The following is a 17,657-nucleotide window of genomic DNA, read 5'->3' as shown; positions in this document are numbered from 1 at the left end:
TGCCACAATTCGGCATGGCCCACTGGCTCGGGTGCTGGCCTCCATCACCACCCTTAGCAGTCTGTGAGTGACCAGACATGAGAACACTGGCCCCTGGCCCAGATTTTCACCTGTCTTCCCCAGGTTTAGGACAGTGTGTGCCTGGCACAAGTCAGTAAATATCTGTTGAATGAATGAATAAAACTGGGATGGAGACGACTCCTAATTAGACTTCAACTTTTCAGTTAAGTATTTTTACTGATACACAATGGATCATTTTAGTTAGAAAAGGAACAGTGCTTGCTCTGATGATTTACTTTAATACCTTTGAAGAGGTTTCACTCTGTCTCATGTAAAGCAGCCAAACTCCTTCCCCTGCGTTCAAATACCTGACTCACAAAAGATTGTATTTGTAGATATCAGGAACTAAGGATGTGCTTTCCAACTGCATGCCTCACCTCAAGATAAGACTGCAGCCTGCGGGTGGGTTCAGGGGCCCCATCGCATTCTCCACACAAACAGCTCTGAAGGCAGCAGAAACTCAGGGTGCTGCTGGCAGCATTTCATTTTTTGAAATGCTGGTGACAGGTCTTTTTCCTTTTCCTAGTGTACAAAGGCATTATTCTGATCATTGTTCTAACTTGTTTGAGGCTTAAGTCCATAATCTTCCCCCTTCCTAGCACCCCTACAGGAAAATTAGGTTGTCCCAAAGCCAGCTACCACTAATCCTGATAGCATCTTTTTATTCTTTAAGTCATGGGAAAGTCCGCAGGGAGAAAAATTCTAAAACACATGGTACAGCTTTTATACACTCAGAGGACCCCCTTCCAGGATGTCCTGTGGCACTGGGGAAGCACTGGGATGGGTCAAGGCAGAGCCACCTCCTGCCCTCCACCTCTTCGTGGCCTCCACCAAGTCGATTTCTGCCTCAAGTACAGAGCCCCCACAATAGTCGCCGCCTTCACCTGGCTCAGCGTGGACACCTCGGCCAGTGAAACCATGCTTGGGGTGGGGCCTGCAGACGTGTTGACTGGACCATGCCCCCACCCTGAAATCACTGTGCTGGCTGGCAGAGGCAGGGGGCTCACTAGATTCAAAGCTTCTTGAGAACAGGCCCAGTTCCTTCCTTCTGCTTCATCCTCTTGGGAAAGGCCCCAGGTTCAACCCAGGAGTGGCCATGAAAAGCCTATTGGCTGATTTCTAAGTTGGCTCTTCTGCTTTCTATGCCAAACTAGACCCAAAATGCAATGCCTGCTTTGGACCCCATACCATTCCAGAAAATTTACTGACCACCAATGTGTACCAGGCCCTGTGACAGCTGCTGGGGACACAGAGATGAGGGGCAGTCCTTGCCTTCAGGGACTGTAGGGTGGGCAGCAAGCACAGAGCTAAGTCCTGAGTCCAATCAGGCACAGGTGCCTCTCTGTATCCCTGGGGGATTATTCCAGGACACCCCTCAGATACCAAAATCCTCATAGGCTTAAGTCCTTGGTATAAAATGACATGGTGTTTCCATTAAACTTCATACACCCTCCTGTATACTTTAAATCATCTGTAGATTATTTATAATCTAGATTACCTAACAGAATGCCTACATATCACTTCATTCACATGGATTCAGTGTAGTAGTGAGCATGAAGCAAATTCAAGTTTTGCTTTTCATAACTTTGGGGAATTAAAAAATATATATTTTCACTGGGTGTGGTAGTTCATGCCTGTAATGCCACCACTTTGGGAAGCCAAAGCCAATGGATCGCCTGAGCCCAGGAGTTTGAAAATAGCCTGGGCAACATGGTGAAACTCTGTCCCCGCAAAAAATGTAAAAATCAGCTGGGCGTGGTGGTACACACCTGTAGTCCCAGCTACTCAGGAGGCTGAGGTCGGGGGAGTGCTTGAGCCTGGGAGGTCGAGGCTGCAGTGAGCTATGATCACTGCCACTGCATTCAAGCCTAGGGGACAGAGCAAGACTCTGTCTCAAAAATATATATGTATTTTTTCAATCCGTGGTTGAAACCATAGATAAGGAACCCATGGATATGGAGGGCTGATTGTCTTAGGTACCATAAAAAACATCCAGGTATGCAAGGGGCCCACTGGTGGTGGGGGGGAATGAAGGGGTCCAGGAAGGTAAGGAGAAGAGGCAAGGAAGGTTTCAAAGAGGAGGTGACACGGCAGCTAGGCCAGAGAGATGAGAGAAGCCTGCCAGCCCCAGATGACCTAAGCCTCATGGGGGCAGAGGTGGCAGTCACAGCCAGTCTCCATCTTTACCCTCTGCTCCCCTCCTGGTCCCCAAACACCAAAGCAACATTAATGGAGCAAGTAATCTGGGGACCTGAATGCAAAAGGAGAAATGCAAAGGGAGACAGGCAAAGGCCTCAGAAGGCCCAAGTGGGTAAAGAATGGAGAGTCCAAACACCCTTCAGAGGAGCGGGGATCCCTGGGAAATGCAGACCTCAGGGCAAGCAGGAGGGAAGGCCGGTAGTAAGTCACTGAAATGGTTTGCATAACAGTCAATAGCAGTAAAGAAAACTTGGAAAAGCAAGGGAGCTAGGTTTGTATTTCTTCCTCCAAAGTATGGCACATAAATCAGGGTAAGTGATTATGGTATCTGAGAAGCTTTAAGCTGGAGAATTCTCTGCAGTTTTGGTCATCTCATTAAAAGGAGGATGCAGGAGAGGGTCATAACCCTAACAAGGGAAGGACAACCAAGCACGTGCAAGGACTGCAAGAATGTGCATGCAAGGATGCGATCGGATCCGGGAGGCCCAGGAGCACAGGAAAGGCCTGGAGAGACAGTGGCAGTGACCTGGCACTCAGAAGAGGGATCTGGGCACAAGAAGGCACTGCTCGCCAGGCACACATTCACTGCTGCTGCTGCCTCAGGTGCTTTATGCACCTTTATGTTTTTTTTGAGACATGGTTGAGTTCTGTCACCCAGGCTGGAATGCAGTGGTACGATCATGGCTTATTGCAACCTTGATCTCCCAGGCTCAAGAGATCCTCCTACCTCAGTCTCCTGAGTAGCTGGGACTACAGTTGTGCACCATCATGCCTGGCTAATTTTTGTAATTTTTGTAGAGATGAGGTCTCGCTATGTTGCCCAGGCTAGTCTCGAACTCCTGGGCTCAAGTGATTGCCCGGCTTGGCCTCCCAAAGTGCTGGGATTACAATCAAGAGCCACTGTGCCTGGCCAGGTGCTTTACACATTTGTCTAACCTGCTCCAACCTGTTGCATTGGGTGCTATCATCCTCATTTTCTAATGAGGAAACAGATACTCCAGGAGAGGAAGCAGCTTTGCCACTGTCACCCAGCCAGAAAAGGGCAGGGCCAGATGCAAATCCAGCTCTGCTGGTTCCCAAAGGCTCTGTGCTTTCCACCACACCCTGTCTCCGCAAGCCAGAGAACATCCAGAGGGCACTGGCAGGTAGTGCAGCCTCCTGACAAATATTAGGCAAGACATATCCTTGGAAGGCCAGGAAGGGAAAGGTATAGGCATTTTCTGGGGACAAAGAAATCATTGTGCAGATGTAGTTTCCTGGGGATACATTTCACCTCCGTCATCTGGCTGGAGCAGAAGAGAGAGCTTCTGAAGGCCACCCCAACAGCTGTGAGACAAATCTCCCACCTGGCTGCAGACTGCTGAGAAGGGGCCATGCAGCCTGGCTAACAGCAGCCTGCTTGCCTGCTGCAGGCTCCCTGGGCTTTCCTAACACTCTATGCAAAGGCATCTGATGGACTAACCATTGGGATTTGCAAAGATCCTGAGCCCTCCGGCACTCTCCGCTCAGTCAGAGGGCCGTGTCTGAATTAAAAAGTGATGTGCAAAGACCAGGGCAGATGAATACACACCACAGAAAACCTGTCTGTGGCAGATTATGCAAGGGTGTCTTTAACATTAGACTCTATGGTGGAGTCAGTGATTCCCAACAATATCTGAGGCTGAGGGAAAGAGGGAGGTGGGAATTGATTCTCTGAGACTCCATCTCACCAGAAAGCATAGCCCTGGCTTGAAGTTGCTCAGACAAGATTCTAGGATGAGGGGTAGGGAGGTGGAGAAGCATTCATTCCTAGTAGGGTGCGGGCACAAGGTGCAAAGAAGCCCAATGGGAAGGGCACAGCCATGGCCACATCCCTGAGGTGTCTGCTAGGTGGGAAAGGGCAGCCTCAGCCTCACATTGATGCACAGCCCCTACTGACAACTGCTTAGATGTGCACCTGTACCTCCCTGAGCCGCACCATCACTCTGTTGGACAGGCTGGGAAGGGAGCATCATTTCATTTTGTACATGAGGTCACTGAGGCTGAATGTACCTGGCTTGTAGGGAGCAGAGCTAGGGCTTGAACCCAGATTTGCAACTTGAATCTCAAGGCCTCATCCACTACCTACCTACCACCCACCCAACCAACCAACCAACCAACCAACCAACCAACCAACCAACCAAGTCTGTGCTCCATCTTATTTTTCAAATGCTCACTGAGAAGCTGGACAGAGCAGACTTGTGTTCTGGAAAGCCTCTGTTGTCTCGGGAGCCCATTTTGGTGTCTAAGATACATGTGGGCACTGACTGGTAACCAATGTGTTTTGACGCAGAGGAGCCTCGTGCCCCCAGGAGGTGCTTACCCCTTCCATGGGTGCGATGAGCAGGTCATACAGGGCACGGAGCGGGGGCTTGGCGAATGAGTTCTGCCTCCTGGGAAGAGAGGAGGTCCCGTCCTGGGTCGGTGACACAGTGTTACTGAACAGGCTCGTCATGCTCTGGCAGCTCCTGGGGAGGGAAGGGCCAAGGGATCAATCAGGGCCACTCAGACAGGCAGACTCACCCCGGCCCTCCCAGCCATGCCCCTGTATGGAAGATAGGCTGAGGCTTCACAGCAGCAACCCCGCCAGCCTCCCTCCCAGCTCCATTCCCTTCTCTGTCCTTTCAGGTAATTTTCACACTACAGTGAGCACTGTCAGAAACCGCAGGGTAAACCAGCTGCACACAACAGCTTACATTTCTATGGAGTTTTTCTACATAATCAAATGTCCCTAAGTGCTGTTCAAAGGATTTAATTACATCCTGTGTGGAGCAATTGTGTGCAGGCAAACGTGAGGACCATTAGGAATCAGCGACAGCCACCAAGCTGATGAGGACAGTGCCCCCATGCCAATTAATTTACCATGTGGGGGCTGCAGACAGGACAAAGAGCATGTTGGCCCCCACCTTGGGCTCAGAGCAACCGCTGAGCACCCACCTGAGCCCCAGCATGGGCTCTGTGGCGAGGCAGTAGAAACCCCTGGCCCCATGGCCTCATTGGAAGATGCTATGACCAGGCAGCAGCTGCAGAGTGGGTTGGTTTCAGTGTGGCTGTGTAGTTTTGTTTCGCTTTTACATTTCTGTTCCGATGTTTCCAGGCATAGTTTTATTAATACTAAAGCATTTTCAACCCCAAGTACCCCAAGTTTCATACTTCCAACATGGGATGACAGCATTCACTGATTCATTCATTCATTCACTCATTCATTTGGAAAATTTTCCCCAAGCGCTGATTGTCTGCCAGGCACTGGCATAGTCTCTGGGAACCTACAGAGGACAAAATGCACAAATGAGCAGAAGAGGTACAGGGAGAGGAAATTAGTCCCTTTCCAATGCAGCAACAGCTGCCCACATGCATCCTCTCAGCACCTGCCCTGTGGCCTGGCCACTGTGACCGCAGCACAGCCATTGGTGACATTCTATGCCTGACTATTGGACGGTGATTTTTTTCTTTTTTCTTTTTTTTTTTTTTTTTGAAACAGACAAGGTATCATCCTTCCTGTAGGAGATAGCTTTAAAAAAAAAAAAAAAGGCCGGGCGCGGTGGCTCAAGCCTGTAATCCCAGCACTTTGGGAGGCCGAGACGGGTGGATCACGAGGTCAGGAGATCAAGACCATCCTGGCTAACACGGTGAAACCCCGTTTCTACTAAAAAATACAAAAATCTAGCCGGGCGAGGTGGCGGGCGCCTGTAGTCCCAGCTACTCGGGAGGCTGAGGCAGGAGAATGGCGGGAACCCGGGAGGTGGAGCTTGCAGTGAGCTGAGATCCGGCCACTGCACTCCAGCCTGGGCGACAGAGCGAAGACTCCGCCTCAAAAAAAAAAAAAAAAAAAAAAAAAAAAGACAAGGTATTGCTCTGTAGCCCAAGCTGGAGTGCACTGTGGTACAAACATAGCTCACTGCAGCCTCAACCTCCTGGGCTCAGGTGCTCCTCCTACCTCAGCCTCCTGAGGAGTTGGGTCCACAGGTGTGTACCACAACACCAAGCTAATTTGTAACTTTTTTTTTTAGAGATGGGGTCTCACTGTGTTACCCAGGCTGGTCTTGAACTCCTGGGCTCAAGCAATCCTGCCACCTTGGCCTCCCAAAGTGTTGGGATTATAGACGTGAGACACCACACCCCACCATCAGTGATCTTTTAACCTTGATTTAGACACTATGCATAGTTCAAGAGTTTCTGCTACATATTCTAGGACCCTTAAGGGCAAAGACCATGCCTTAAACCAGATACACTGCTGAGGTTCAGTAGGTACTCTGGCTACTGGTAATGACAGCAACTAGACTGTTGCCCAAGAAAAACACAGAAGGCTGCTCCTCTCTGCTGGTCCAGGCCAGGAGCTGTGACATCAAAATAAATTATTTGAAAGATTCAGTGGTGTGTTTTCCAGGTAAGATCTCTACCCCTAGCTCTCTCCCACTCCTCCCAGTGATCTTGGCAATGCACCACTTGACCTAAATTCTACGGTTGTGCCAAGCCAAGCTCTCAGCATCCTCAGCCTCCAGCCTGGTGCCTGTGAGAGAAAAGCAGAGCAGCAGGACTTGGAGGGCCAGGGAGCCCATTCACGTCCGCTCCCTGGCCTCACTCACTCTGGAAACGTGTAATTACAAGTGATGAGGGCTGCAGCATGTCTTTGCCATCAAAGCCAGTGAAGCACAGATAACCCTGGAGTGACACTCAGAGGCTCACTTAATTCCACAGAATACACTGCAAAGAGCAATTCTCCCCTCAAGGAGAGATTACCAAATTGCTCTCCTGAGGAGACGCTTTGGCATAACACATGGTGTCTGTCATGGCACTGTTTGTTACCACACACACGTGTTCTCAGCAGACAGAGAACACGGCCCCGAAGAGCCTAGGCTGCCATCCAGACAGCAGACGGGCAGCAGCAGGAGCACTAGGTGCCCTCTTGCTGTGCACTTCATGTTTCACAATCTAGATGATGGCCTGGACTGTGGGCTCAGGTAACCCCAACTTTAGGCTCCTGAGTCTGATCAGTCCAGCTGGGGGTGACTAGGGGGAGTGCCATGCTCCCAGACAATGCTGTGGCCCAAGGTCCTCAAGATGACTGATGGGGACACTCCACAAACCTCAAGGCCCTTTAGCTTTGAACTAAAAAGGCTCCTACTAGAGAAAGACCCCAGCTCTAGGGAGTTCTCAGGACAGCCCCAGCTGTCCAGGGAGACCCAGGAGTTCCTTCAGCTGCTCCCAAACTTGGCTACTTACTCCAACAAATCAGAACCAAACACCCGGCCCATCTGACCCCTCCCTGAGGAGCACAAGATGTCAGGTTGGGTAGTCCCTGGAGGTCTGGGCAGGGCACCCCTACTGGCAATGCTGAACTGCACAAGGAAGTGCCAGGGAAAGGCTGGAGTCTGATGCTAGCCAGCAATTCAAAAGAGGAAAATGTCTGAAGAAGTGGTGGACAGACCTGCTGAGCTTGAATCCCAACCTCGGGCACTGCTTCATGCCCTGCAATCAGGGGCAGTGTCACCTAGGGGCAGGGAGTGTGGGTCTTGGAGAGGATGGCTGCAGTGCATGGAGAGCCAGGTAAGGCTTGGGCGTGTGAGCTAGAGACAGGCATGGGGCAGGAGGGCAGAGACCAGGCTGTGGATTCCAGGACCTAAGTGCCAATGGCGGTGGCATCTTTTTATTGAAAATGCCATGAGTGCCAGAGGCATCTAAGGGGCCCGGTGGCGCTAACCCATCCCACATATGTCACTGCCCATGATATGCCAGGCACCATGGGCCACAGGCCTTTGCCCTGGGTTCCAATGGAGGTGGGGCAGCACCGGGGACAAGCTGCTGACTCCCACTGCTGGTCGGGCTGAGATGAGGGAAGCCTCTTTGGGACAGCACCATTTGATCCGGGCCACAAGGGATGATTTGGTGGTACCCTGCCTGGACAAAGTGGAGGAGGTCATTCCAACAGAGGAACAATATAAAGAAATAGAGACTGGGGTGCTTGGGGCAGTGAGTGTGAGAAGTCATGCGGACAGAGGAGTGGGGATGCAGGCTGAAGAAGAAAGGGGGCCAGATGGGCCTGGGCAGAGGTTCTGGGGTTATATATGGGGAGAAGCAGTACCTCTTACCTCTTTAAACAACCAGGCTTGCCTGATCAGGAAGTTCCTCTCCCCAGGCTACCAGTTCTTTCCTAGGGGATGAGCATAAGGAGGCCACCTGTGTCTACACCCCTCCCCTGAGAACATTCCCCCCATCCCCAGGGCTGGGTTGCAAAGTAGCCATGATCAGACCATCCTCACCCTGGGCTAACTTCAGTTGGGAAGCCAGTCAGGAATCTTTGACCAGGGCTGGGAAACGCAGCCATTCAAGGCACCTGTCTGATCTGGGAATATTTCCTGGAAGACCCTCTCTGGGCACCTGGGTATGTGCCCAGGCAGTGCAGATTCTTCAAGAACCAGATCCTAATGGGGTGGTCAGGGCACCCAAGCTCCAGTGAAGGCTCTCCCTCTGAGTCTCAACTGAGCATCCCCTGCCTGGAACTTGACCTTGTTTTGCTCTCTCCAGGCCACCAAGCCCATCTGTGCCCCATTGACACTTGCCGACCTCCGCCCCCTAGATGCCACATCAAGTGCTGGCTCTCAGCCTCCCACCCTGGCCCTTTTTGCAACCTGGCAGCTCACAGACCAACTATCTCTGGAGCAACAGCTCCTGGGCACTGACCCTAGCCAGCCCAGTCTCGGTGGGCCGAGCAGGACCTGGCCATGGGGACCCTTGCACTCAGGCAGGGCAGCCCTTTGAGAATACCACTCTAACCTGCGCTGCTATTCAGTTGGGTGGCAGGGAGCACTTGTCCCTAGAGAGATCCTTTTCAAAATAAAAACAAAAGACTAGAAATAGTCAGTTAGTAATTATGAAACAACAAACAACAAACCAAAAAAAAAACAACCTGAACCATGATTTGAGGTCAAAGTAAATCCATCAAGACTTTCTCCCTGAGCAGCAGGCATCTGTGGCTAGCCACCTGGCCCCACAGCAGCAGCCTTCAAAGGCCTTCATCTGCTGGGCCCAGTGCTGCCTTCCTGCCCATGCCTCTTCCTTAGTAGCTCTTTAGGCAGCAGCTGCCTCTGGTTTCTCCACACTAGTGGCCCTGGTCCACCTTGACAGCAGCCACATGTGGCTGGTCCCCACTGGGGAACTGCCCTGGGAGTGATATGCTCAGGGGCAGAGAATGGGAGTTGGGGGCCAGGGGGATGGCAGGCAGGAAAACAAGGCCGAGAGCTACTGATGGTCCCTTGAACCCTGGGAGCCCTCTGCTGGAGGTACACATGGGGGGAGGGTGTCAGGCTGCGACTCAGAGGACAGGATGTGGCAGGACACAGCCCCTCTCTGGTTGCATGGGTGGACCCGAGGTTTCCTTGCCTCTACCATCATTAGTGCTGCTGCTGCCTTGTGCAGACTGCTGGGAGCTGGTAGGGGTGAGTTCCCTTTCACATGTAGTTTCTGTTCTCACTGCAACAGTTAAAGCAACCTACTGCAGCTATCTTACTGGGATACCTCTGCCTAAAGATCTGCATAAAGATATATTCCCAACAGATCAAAACAGCAAAGCAGTCAGCTCCTTAGCCCTGAGCCTTACTGTTCACAGCTGGGAGTGGACCACCAGTTTGCCTAGACAGGTCACCAAAGAGCGTGACTCTGGCAAGGAATGTCACTTTCTACTTCCCTCTTTTTCTTGCTGGTAAAATAAAGGGTTGGGCTAAAGTTCTTGTAGGGCCTCTTCTAGGGTTGTTGTTTTTTATTAATTTTTTTTTTTTTTTTTTTTTTTACTGATGATCAATCCAACCAGAACTTCTAATTTTAGAAATGAAAAATTTCCTCTATCTAGGCAAGCCTTCAACCCCTCTGCTGAGCCTCAGCCCTTCCTGTGTTTCCCCTGCGTGGGCATCAGGCATGGGACAGTTAGGGTGCAGGCTCAGCTTTCTGGTGGTGTAATCTGCCTGGGAGAGCTGGCACTGCTGATACATGTCCTTGTGGTGGTGTGGTTTTGGGCCTCAGAGTCACAGCTGGCTGGCAGCAGGCACCCTGGGCTCTGAGCCTCAGGTGGCAGAATGCTCACAGCGGCTGACAGGTGTGCACTGGAGTGTGAGGGATAACCTGCTCTCTGCCATCCACCTTCCTGCACTGTCACGACAACCTAGTCCTTCATTGCTTCATAGAAGAACGGCCACAGAGGGCCAGGGGCTCCTCAAGGCAGTGCTTTAGAGTATATATAGTATTGCTCTGATCTCCACAGGCCTTTCACCCTGGCTGACTTCTCTCTATCTCAGCTTTCTGGGCTCTAGAGAACAGCGCTTTTCGCTTGCTAGAATGGGAGCTTTGAAAGGGGTAGAAACATGCTTCCCACGGGGCAGGAGCGTGAACCGTGGCAGGGGCTGTGCTGCCGGTTTAGGAATGAAGGCAGGCCAGAGAAGAGCACACATGCACCCCTCTGCCAGCACAGACAGGCCTGCCACGGCAGCCTCACCGGCTCAGGGCCTGTGAGGTTATTCTTCCTCTTCAGATGAGGAACCAAGGACCAGAAAGAGCAAGAGATCTGCACAAAGCCACCAGGTTGGCAGGGCATCAGGCCTCCCACTTGGCAGGATAGGGGCTTTTGCTGTGCCCTCCCAGCCGTTGTGTTCCTAAGGTGTGATGGTGGGTGGCCCCTCCTGGAGGCTGCGACTCCAGGCTTCACAGCTGCACCACCCCGGGGCTCCAGCAGGTGGCACTGGCTCACTTTTCTCACAGCCCATGGCTGACGGGACCAGCCTAGCTCTCAGCAGAGGATCTTCTCACCTCACACTGTCTTTATTATTCTTCAGATGATGTTTATTAACCTACTTCAGGAACATTTTCAGTTTCTCCAAAGCACACAATCTGTGTGGTGGTGGGAAAAGGAGAGGGCCCAGCATGCATGGAGAGAGGTGAAGCCACAGAGGGTCTGTGAAGAGTAGACAAGGGGCAGAGGGGTCAGGGGCATGGCTCTTGTCTCTGCAATGATGACAAATGCCAGCTGGGTTGGACTGCCCTCATTGCTCATGAATCTCCCCTTCAGAGAGGATGAAGGAATCTATTCCAGAGGCAGGAGGAAGCCAGTGCACTGCTCACACTCCTTTGGGCAGTCTGCTGCAGCAGTGCCTGTGAGCGAGTATGAGCCTGCCCAGGTGAGCAGCTGCTCCCTGGCTTCCCATCCACACTCAGCTGAAAGGGAGTTAATTCATGGTGCAGACAGCAGCCTGGGCAAGTCCCCCCAACCCCCCAACACACACATACACACACACACACACACACGCACACAGCTTTCTCAGGCTCTCACACTCTAAGGTGGAGAGCGAAATGCACCCACTCTGCTTGGGCCAAACAAGCTCTTTTGGGCAGTTGGGACCCGATGGACCTCCCTGTGGAGTCTGCCCGCCCTGCCTTCTGCGAGGCAGGCTCTCACCTCAACCCACTCTGCTCTGTCACCCCTCACCTGGCTTCCAAGGCAGCATTTCTGCAGCACTCTGGCATTGGGGAATCAGGTCTCCCATGTGAAGAACACAGCACTGCCTCCTTGGCAGAGACGCGTCTATGCGGGGTCAGTAGATGAAGAAACAGGGGCTTGACTCTCCCTCAGCCAAGGCTAAGAAAAGGGCTCTGGCTCAAGCCTAAAGATGACCAGGATAGCAGGGGCCCACCTAGCCCTGAGATTCTGGCCCTCCTGTTTCTGCAGTAGGGCTGACCAGGTGGCCGGGAGGAGGGGACAAGCAGGCTAGAGCTTAGTGCAATCTCGAAGAACCTCACTGGCTGGCTGGGGCTGTCTGCTCCACATGCATCGACCCAGAGGCAGCCACACTACTGTGGGGGCAGCACTGTTAGACTGCCTGGGGAGGGGCAGCTAGGAAGGGTGCCACCTGAGAAACGCATGAAGGGGCAACCTGAGGGAAGGCTTTGCCCCTCATGGCACCAAAGAGAAAGGTGGTGCTCATTCACCCATTCAACAAGGGCTAAGTGCCTCCTTGGTGTACCTGGGCAAGCTGCAGTGGGGGAATTCAGTCAACAGGGAGATCTGGTCCTTGCCCTCCTGGAGTTCACAATTTGATGAGGACCATGCAAGGCCCGATAGCAGCTGTGTACATGTGTGCTCGCATGGGTGCATCTGATCTTAACGCTTGAACACAGGTGGCAGAACGAGGTCTCTGGGAGTGTCTTCCTTTCCGCCTCTTCCCTGTGTCCCGCCCTCCCGCTCCTCTGGGGCTCAATTCCTCACCAGGCACTTTGTTCCTTCATGGTCTGTCTAGACATAGGGCCAGGAACGCTCACCCCAGGGCACATCTGGTCATGACATCTTTAGGATGACCGGAAGGGAGGGGTGAGAAGGGAACTAAACTGATATGGGGCATCTTCTAGAGTATGGACATGGAATCTCAGGGCTAGGTGGGCCCCCGTCATCTTCTAGGCTGTAACGTGAGTACACTACTTGCATCCTCTTCTAGCCCTTGGCGCCGTTCACTGTTACTAATGAGTAAACAAAGATGCAAGGTTAAACATCTCCTCTAAGGCAGCGACATCAGGGGAAAGGCCCTGCTGCTTCACGCAGTCAGGCAGCAGAAAGCCTGTGGCTTGAGGGGGGGCCCTCTGCTCTCTGGGGAGCTGAAGGTCTAGTGCTGTGTGGCATCAGGCCCTGAACCCTCATCTGCCTCATCTGGTTTGTGCCCTCTATCCCAGAAAGGCAGACACTGCACACAGTACCAGTCCAGGGGCCATCTGTGAAGACTCTGTCCCCAGGTCAGAGTTCTGCAGGGGTCAGGGAGGGTCCTCGGTGGTGGTAGCTCATTCAAGGTGTGGCTGCCATTTCTCAGCCCTGTCATTTCTCTTCTGATCAGACGCATGGTCCTCACCTTCTCAGGATATGTTTATTGCACATGTTCACCTGCCATGCCCTCTGTGCTGCTCTGTGGTCAGGCTGCCCTGGGAGGAATCCTGCCTCTGCCCCTCACCCACTCACCTGCTCACACTCACTCAGGTGAGCCCTCAACCCCTCTGGGGTGCAGCTTCCTGCCTCACAGGCAAGGACTGCACCTGGCAGACTGTGAGTATAGCTCCTGCTTTGCTGGGATCTACCTGGAAAATCCTTTGGTTCCTTCTTCCCTCAACTGAGCCCTAACCAGGATGTTCCCAAATCCCCTCTGGGGCTCTCAACTGAGCTGCATCTTCTGAGGTAGCTGGCCTGAGATTTGAACGTGAGTTTTAAGACATCAATGGAAAAATTAATTGACAAATACATTATATTCAAGTAACCAGAGATGCCACAATTCAATTAAAAAACAGGATTCTGAAACCATTCAGTGACTTCCCTCCAGGAACATCCTCACACGAAAGGTTGTCTCATCTGGGAGGTGAACCTGGTGAACACTGCATTTTAAGTACTTATGCAATAAGCTGTGGGTGCTTGCTTGTTCCCCTTCTTAATTGCCACGTGTCTGGCTGCTCCTCCAGAGAAGAGCCACAAGGCTGGGCAGGCACAGGCAGGGACCTTGGCTCTACCGGTAGTGCCTGGCTCCTCTCAAGCCCAGGAATGAGTGTGGCGCTGCATGTGGCTTCTCTTCCCTTGCTCTTGGACTCTCCTGGACATATTGGGTCCATGGTAGGTTCCCTGCCTGGGCTAAGGGTTGTGGCACATGCCTCCACCAAAAGGGTCTGCATCTGCCCTCCTGCAGGAGCCACGGCAACAGTTGGTGGTGCCTGGCCTCTGCCCACTCTAGGCATTGTGCTGTGGCCATCTGCTCTTTACTGTAATGAGTATGAGGCTCTGAGGCCAAGCCTGGAGATGCTCACCTTAAAAGAACCTGATGCCCAGGCCAGCCTTGTACAGGCCTTTCCTACTGACCCCATTCAGAGATCAGAACAAAGGCCTGGGCCAGACAGTCATTGGGGTGGGCTTCTCAAGTGCTCAGGGATGGAGAGAAGAAAAGACAGCCGTGTGTGTGGTAGCCTCCCCAGCTGATGCATGTCCAGCAATATAGCAAAACCCCCTTCCAAAGGACTTTGCACTTTCAAGCAATTTGTGGGTCCAAGCCTGTCCCTGAAAACAACCCTGTCGGGTCTAATTCACTTGTTCACAGAGAACTTCCAGAGTTGGATTAGTCAGAGTTGTCTGAAGACAGAATGCGCTGCCTCAGGAGGTAGTAAGCTCCCTGTCATGGGAGGAATTCAGGGAAAAGATGGGTAATCACTTGGCAAGGGAGTTAGATGGATGAAGGCCTGTGGGGCTAGAACACTGTCTTTGGAGTCTGGAAGACCTGGCTCCTAATGCTGGCTCTGTCATTTTCTAGCTGTGAGATCCTGGGCAACTAACTTAACATCTCTAAGCCTTAGTACCCCTCATGGTTGCTGCAGGGATTGACTAAGATAACACATGTAAAGCACTTAGCACAGTGCTGAGTGCTGGGAAGTAATCAGCAGACACACACTGCTGTCATTATCATCGTTGCTATTGTTGTTGCTATAGTTACTTAATTCCCTCCCTTCCTCCTTCCCTCTTTCCCTCCCTCCCTCCCTTCCTTCCTTCCTTCTTTCCTTCCGTGCCTGTACCTACCTAACACACGGCACCCTGCTAGGTTCCTTGGGGGATATAGAGATAAATCAGAAGCGACTGAGCCTTGGGCAAATGCACAGCCTGGGAGGGGAGAGGGCATGGACACAGGTGACGAATGCAAGGTGCAAGGTTGTGGCTCCCTACCCACAGATAAAGCACCAGGAAGTTTTAGAGAAGGGAGAAATGATTTCCAGTAGGGGCAATCCAGGATGGATTCGTGAAAGATGCTGTGTTTGACACAGTGCCTCAGGGGAAAGCCCTCTTTGGCCATGTCCCCACGCCCAAGTGAAGACCCTGAGATGTGAATGGGCAGGTCTGGGGTTCCTTTGGGTTAGGACAGAGGGTGGGATGAAAATGGAATAGGAAATGGGAAGAATGGCAGGGTGGGACTGTGAAGTACTCAGATGCCAAGCTTCACACTTCCACCCAACTCCACTGGAGCTCCTGTGACTCCTGTCGAGAGAAGGACACAAACAAAACCATGCCCCAGCCAGAGGGGAGGACAGCGATGACCGTCAGCCTGTCCCAGGTGAGTGGTAACGGGATCAGTGTGAGGGACAAAGTCACATCCAGTGAGGGGCAGATTTCATCTCTGCCACTGACAAGCGGGCAGACTTGGGGCAATTCACCTTGCGGAGCACCAGCAACTGTTTGAGGCTGTTGATAGGCATCAAGATAGGCAGGGACAGGACAGAGGCTCCTGCCCAAAGCCTGGTGACTGGAACCAACAGCTGCAGCAGCTGTTGGCAGGGAAGATCCTTGCCCAGAATGGTCACAGTGAAGTGAATATGGGTGGATGGCAGCCATGGTATGCTGTGCATGCCTACATTTAATGTGGCACAGATGACCTGGAGGTCAGAGGTGGAGAGAACACTCAGCTCCTTATCGGGGCCAGAAGCCAAAGAGGCACCAACAAGGAGCAGGGGACAGGGATGCAGGACCCCAGCCAGAAAGCTGGGTATGCAATCTTGGGGGTTCAAAGCCAGGGCTATAGCTGTAGCTGACAGCAGATTGGGTCATCCCTCTGCATTTATTCAAAGTGTTTCCAGTGGCCCTGAGAGAGGTTGTAGCAGGAAGAAGCATCAATCTATCAGTTTCTTGGTGGCGATTTGATCTTTTGGATCTTTTGAGTAGTTGATTCACCCCTAAAAAAAGAGCCTTTGGTGCCATAGAAACCTCAGACTCAAAGTGGGGAGAGAAAGAAACTACTTACTACACAGCAGGATCGATCTAGTCATCATTACTCTTATTGTGTCCTAGTAACAACTCTATCAGTAAGCAAATGTAAAAAGTTGAAGGTCACCTTAATAAAGGGCAGAGCCAGGTTTCAAATCAAGGTCTGGCTGGCCCCAGAGCCCAAGATTTCTCCTCTGCACTGTGTGCCTCACCACAGACAAAGGCCTAGACCTAGGAAGACAGTGATCAGCAGATCACTGGCCTACACTGGGCTTTTGCAGCACTGCTGCAGCACACCTCTGTACGGCCCTAGCAGGGTGGCTCTCATGTATGTTCATAAAGAACCACAGCCTGGCCAGGCACGGAGACTCACATCTGTGATCCCAGCATTTTGGGAGGCCATGGTGAGAGGATCACTTGAGCCTGCCTGGGCCAAATAGCAAGACCCTGTCTCTACAAAAAAAATTTTTTTTTAATTAACTGGATGAGGTGGTGTGCACCTGTGGTCCCTGCTACTCAGGAGGCTCAGGCAGGAGGATTGCTTGAGCCCAGGAGTTTGAGGCTACAGTTAGTTATGATGGCACCACTATAACCCAGCCTGGGTGACAGAGTATGATGCTGTCTCTAAACAAAAAAAGAACTACAACTACACATCCATGCACACGCACACACAGCAGGACGCACGTGTGCCAGGTCTCAGCTTACTGGCCAGGCTGGTCTTGTGGAGACGGCTCTCCTTTCCAGTCACCGCTCTCCACTGTCCTGCTGACACTTTCTTCCCCATGCCTTTAGGAAATCGTCCTGTGTATTACAGTCACTGCATTCCCTCCCACCTCCACTGCAGGCAAGGCTTTCACGCATGGATTTGGAGGGCAGGATAGGCTCTGGGAGCACTACTGCCTCTTCACTTTCAGGGCCTGACCCTCAGGTGTTGAAGGCAGAGGGGGAAGGGGGCAGGCAAACGCTCTGGAGGGCTTCCTCTGCACCCCTCAACATGGTAGCCAGCTCTGGCTCCCCCAGAACCCCTCCCCTCTGCCACTGGCTGCACACTCTGTAACGTGTGGCTGAGGTCCCTGCCCAGCAGACAGTCTCCTGGGTGGGGAACCAGTAAGGTGCTAGGCCCATGTGACCCACCCAGCGCGACACACACACACACACCCGTGCCACGTTAAATGTGGGCACGCTGAGCACTGTGGCCATCCCACTCCCACCTAGCATTCTCCCTACTTTCTTTTCTCCCTGTTCTATAGTCATGGAGGTTGGGCCCATGGGATGGAGATGCCTCTTTCCTCATCTAGCAGGACCCCAGTTTTTGCTGGCGATTCTCTAGAAGGACCCCCAACCAAGCTGAGGTTCTCTCTTGCTTATTCCTTGTCCAGTCTTCTGTGAGAGACCGGGAGTGTGTCACAGGGCACTAGAGGGAAGTTGCAGAGACCTGAGGGTGGGCTCTGGCCCTGTTGTGCTCCTCTCTTTAGAATAAGGAGACTTACTTCTTTGTCCTCTGTTTTGGCTCTAGTCACTGCTCTCTGGACAATAAGAAAGTCCCTCTCCACACTGTGTCATACACAGATATAATGTGGAAAATTAAAGACCTAGGATGCTTGTTGTACCAATAGTGGCTTACAGA

General features: G+C 52.2%; 1 protein-coding gene across 5 annotated transcripts in view; it reads right to left on the bottom strand.

Annotated features, from left to right (window-relative positions):
• The window catches only part of TTC28 (tetratricopeptide repeat domain 28), a 711,882-nt gene that overhangs the window by 30,521 nt on the left and 663,704 nt on the right, over positions 1–17,657 (bottom strand). For all 5 annotated transcript variants that reach the window (XM_073006849.1, XM_073006850.1, XM_073006851.1 and 2 more), the window contains one exon: positions 4,601–4,745. In XM_073006849.1, the coding sequence (XP_072862950.1) occupies positions 4,601–4,745 (145 nt within the window). The remainder of the gene's footprint in view (positions 1–4,600; positions 4,746–17,657) is intronic.

The sequence above is a fragment of the Chlorocebus sabaeus genome, chromosome 19 (genome assembly GCF_047675955.1).
Source record: "Chlorocebus sabaeus isolate Y175 chromosome 19, mChlSab1.0.hap1, whole genome shotgun sequence".
In the NCBI taxonomy this organism is placed as follows: Eukaryota; Metazoa; Chordata; class Mammalia; order Primates; family Cercopithecidae; genus Chlorocebus; species Chlorocebus sabaeus.
This window is presented reverse-complemented; position numbering and strand designations above follow the sequence as displayed.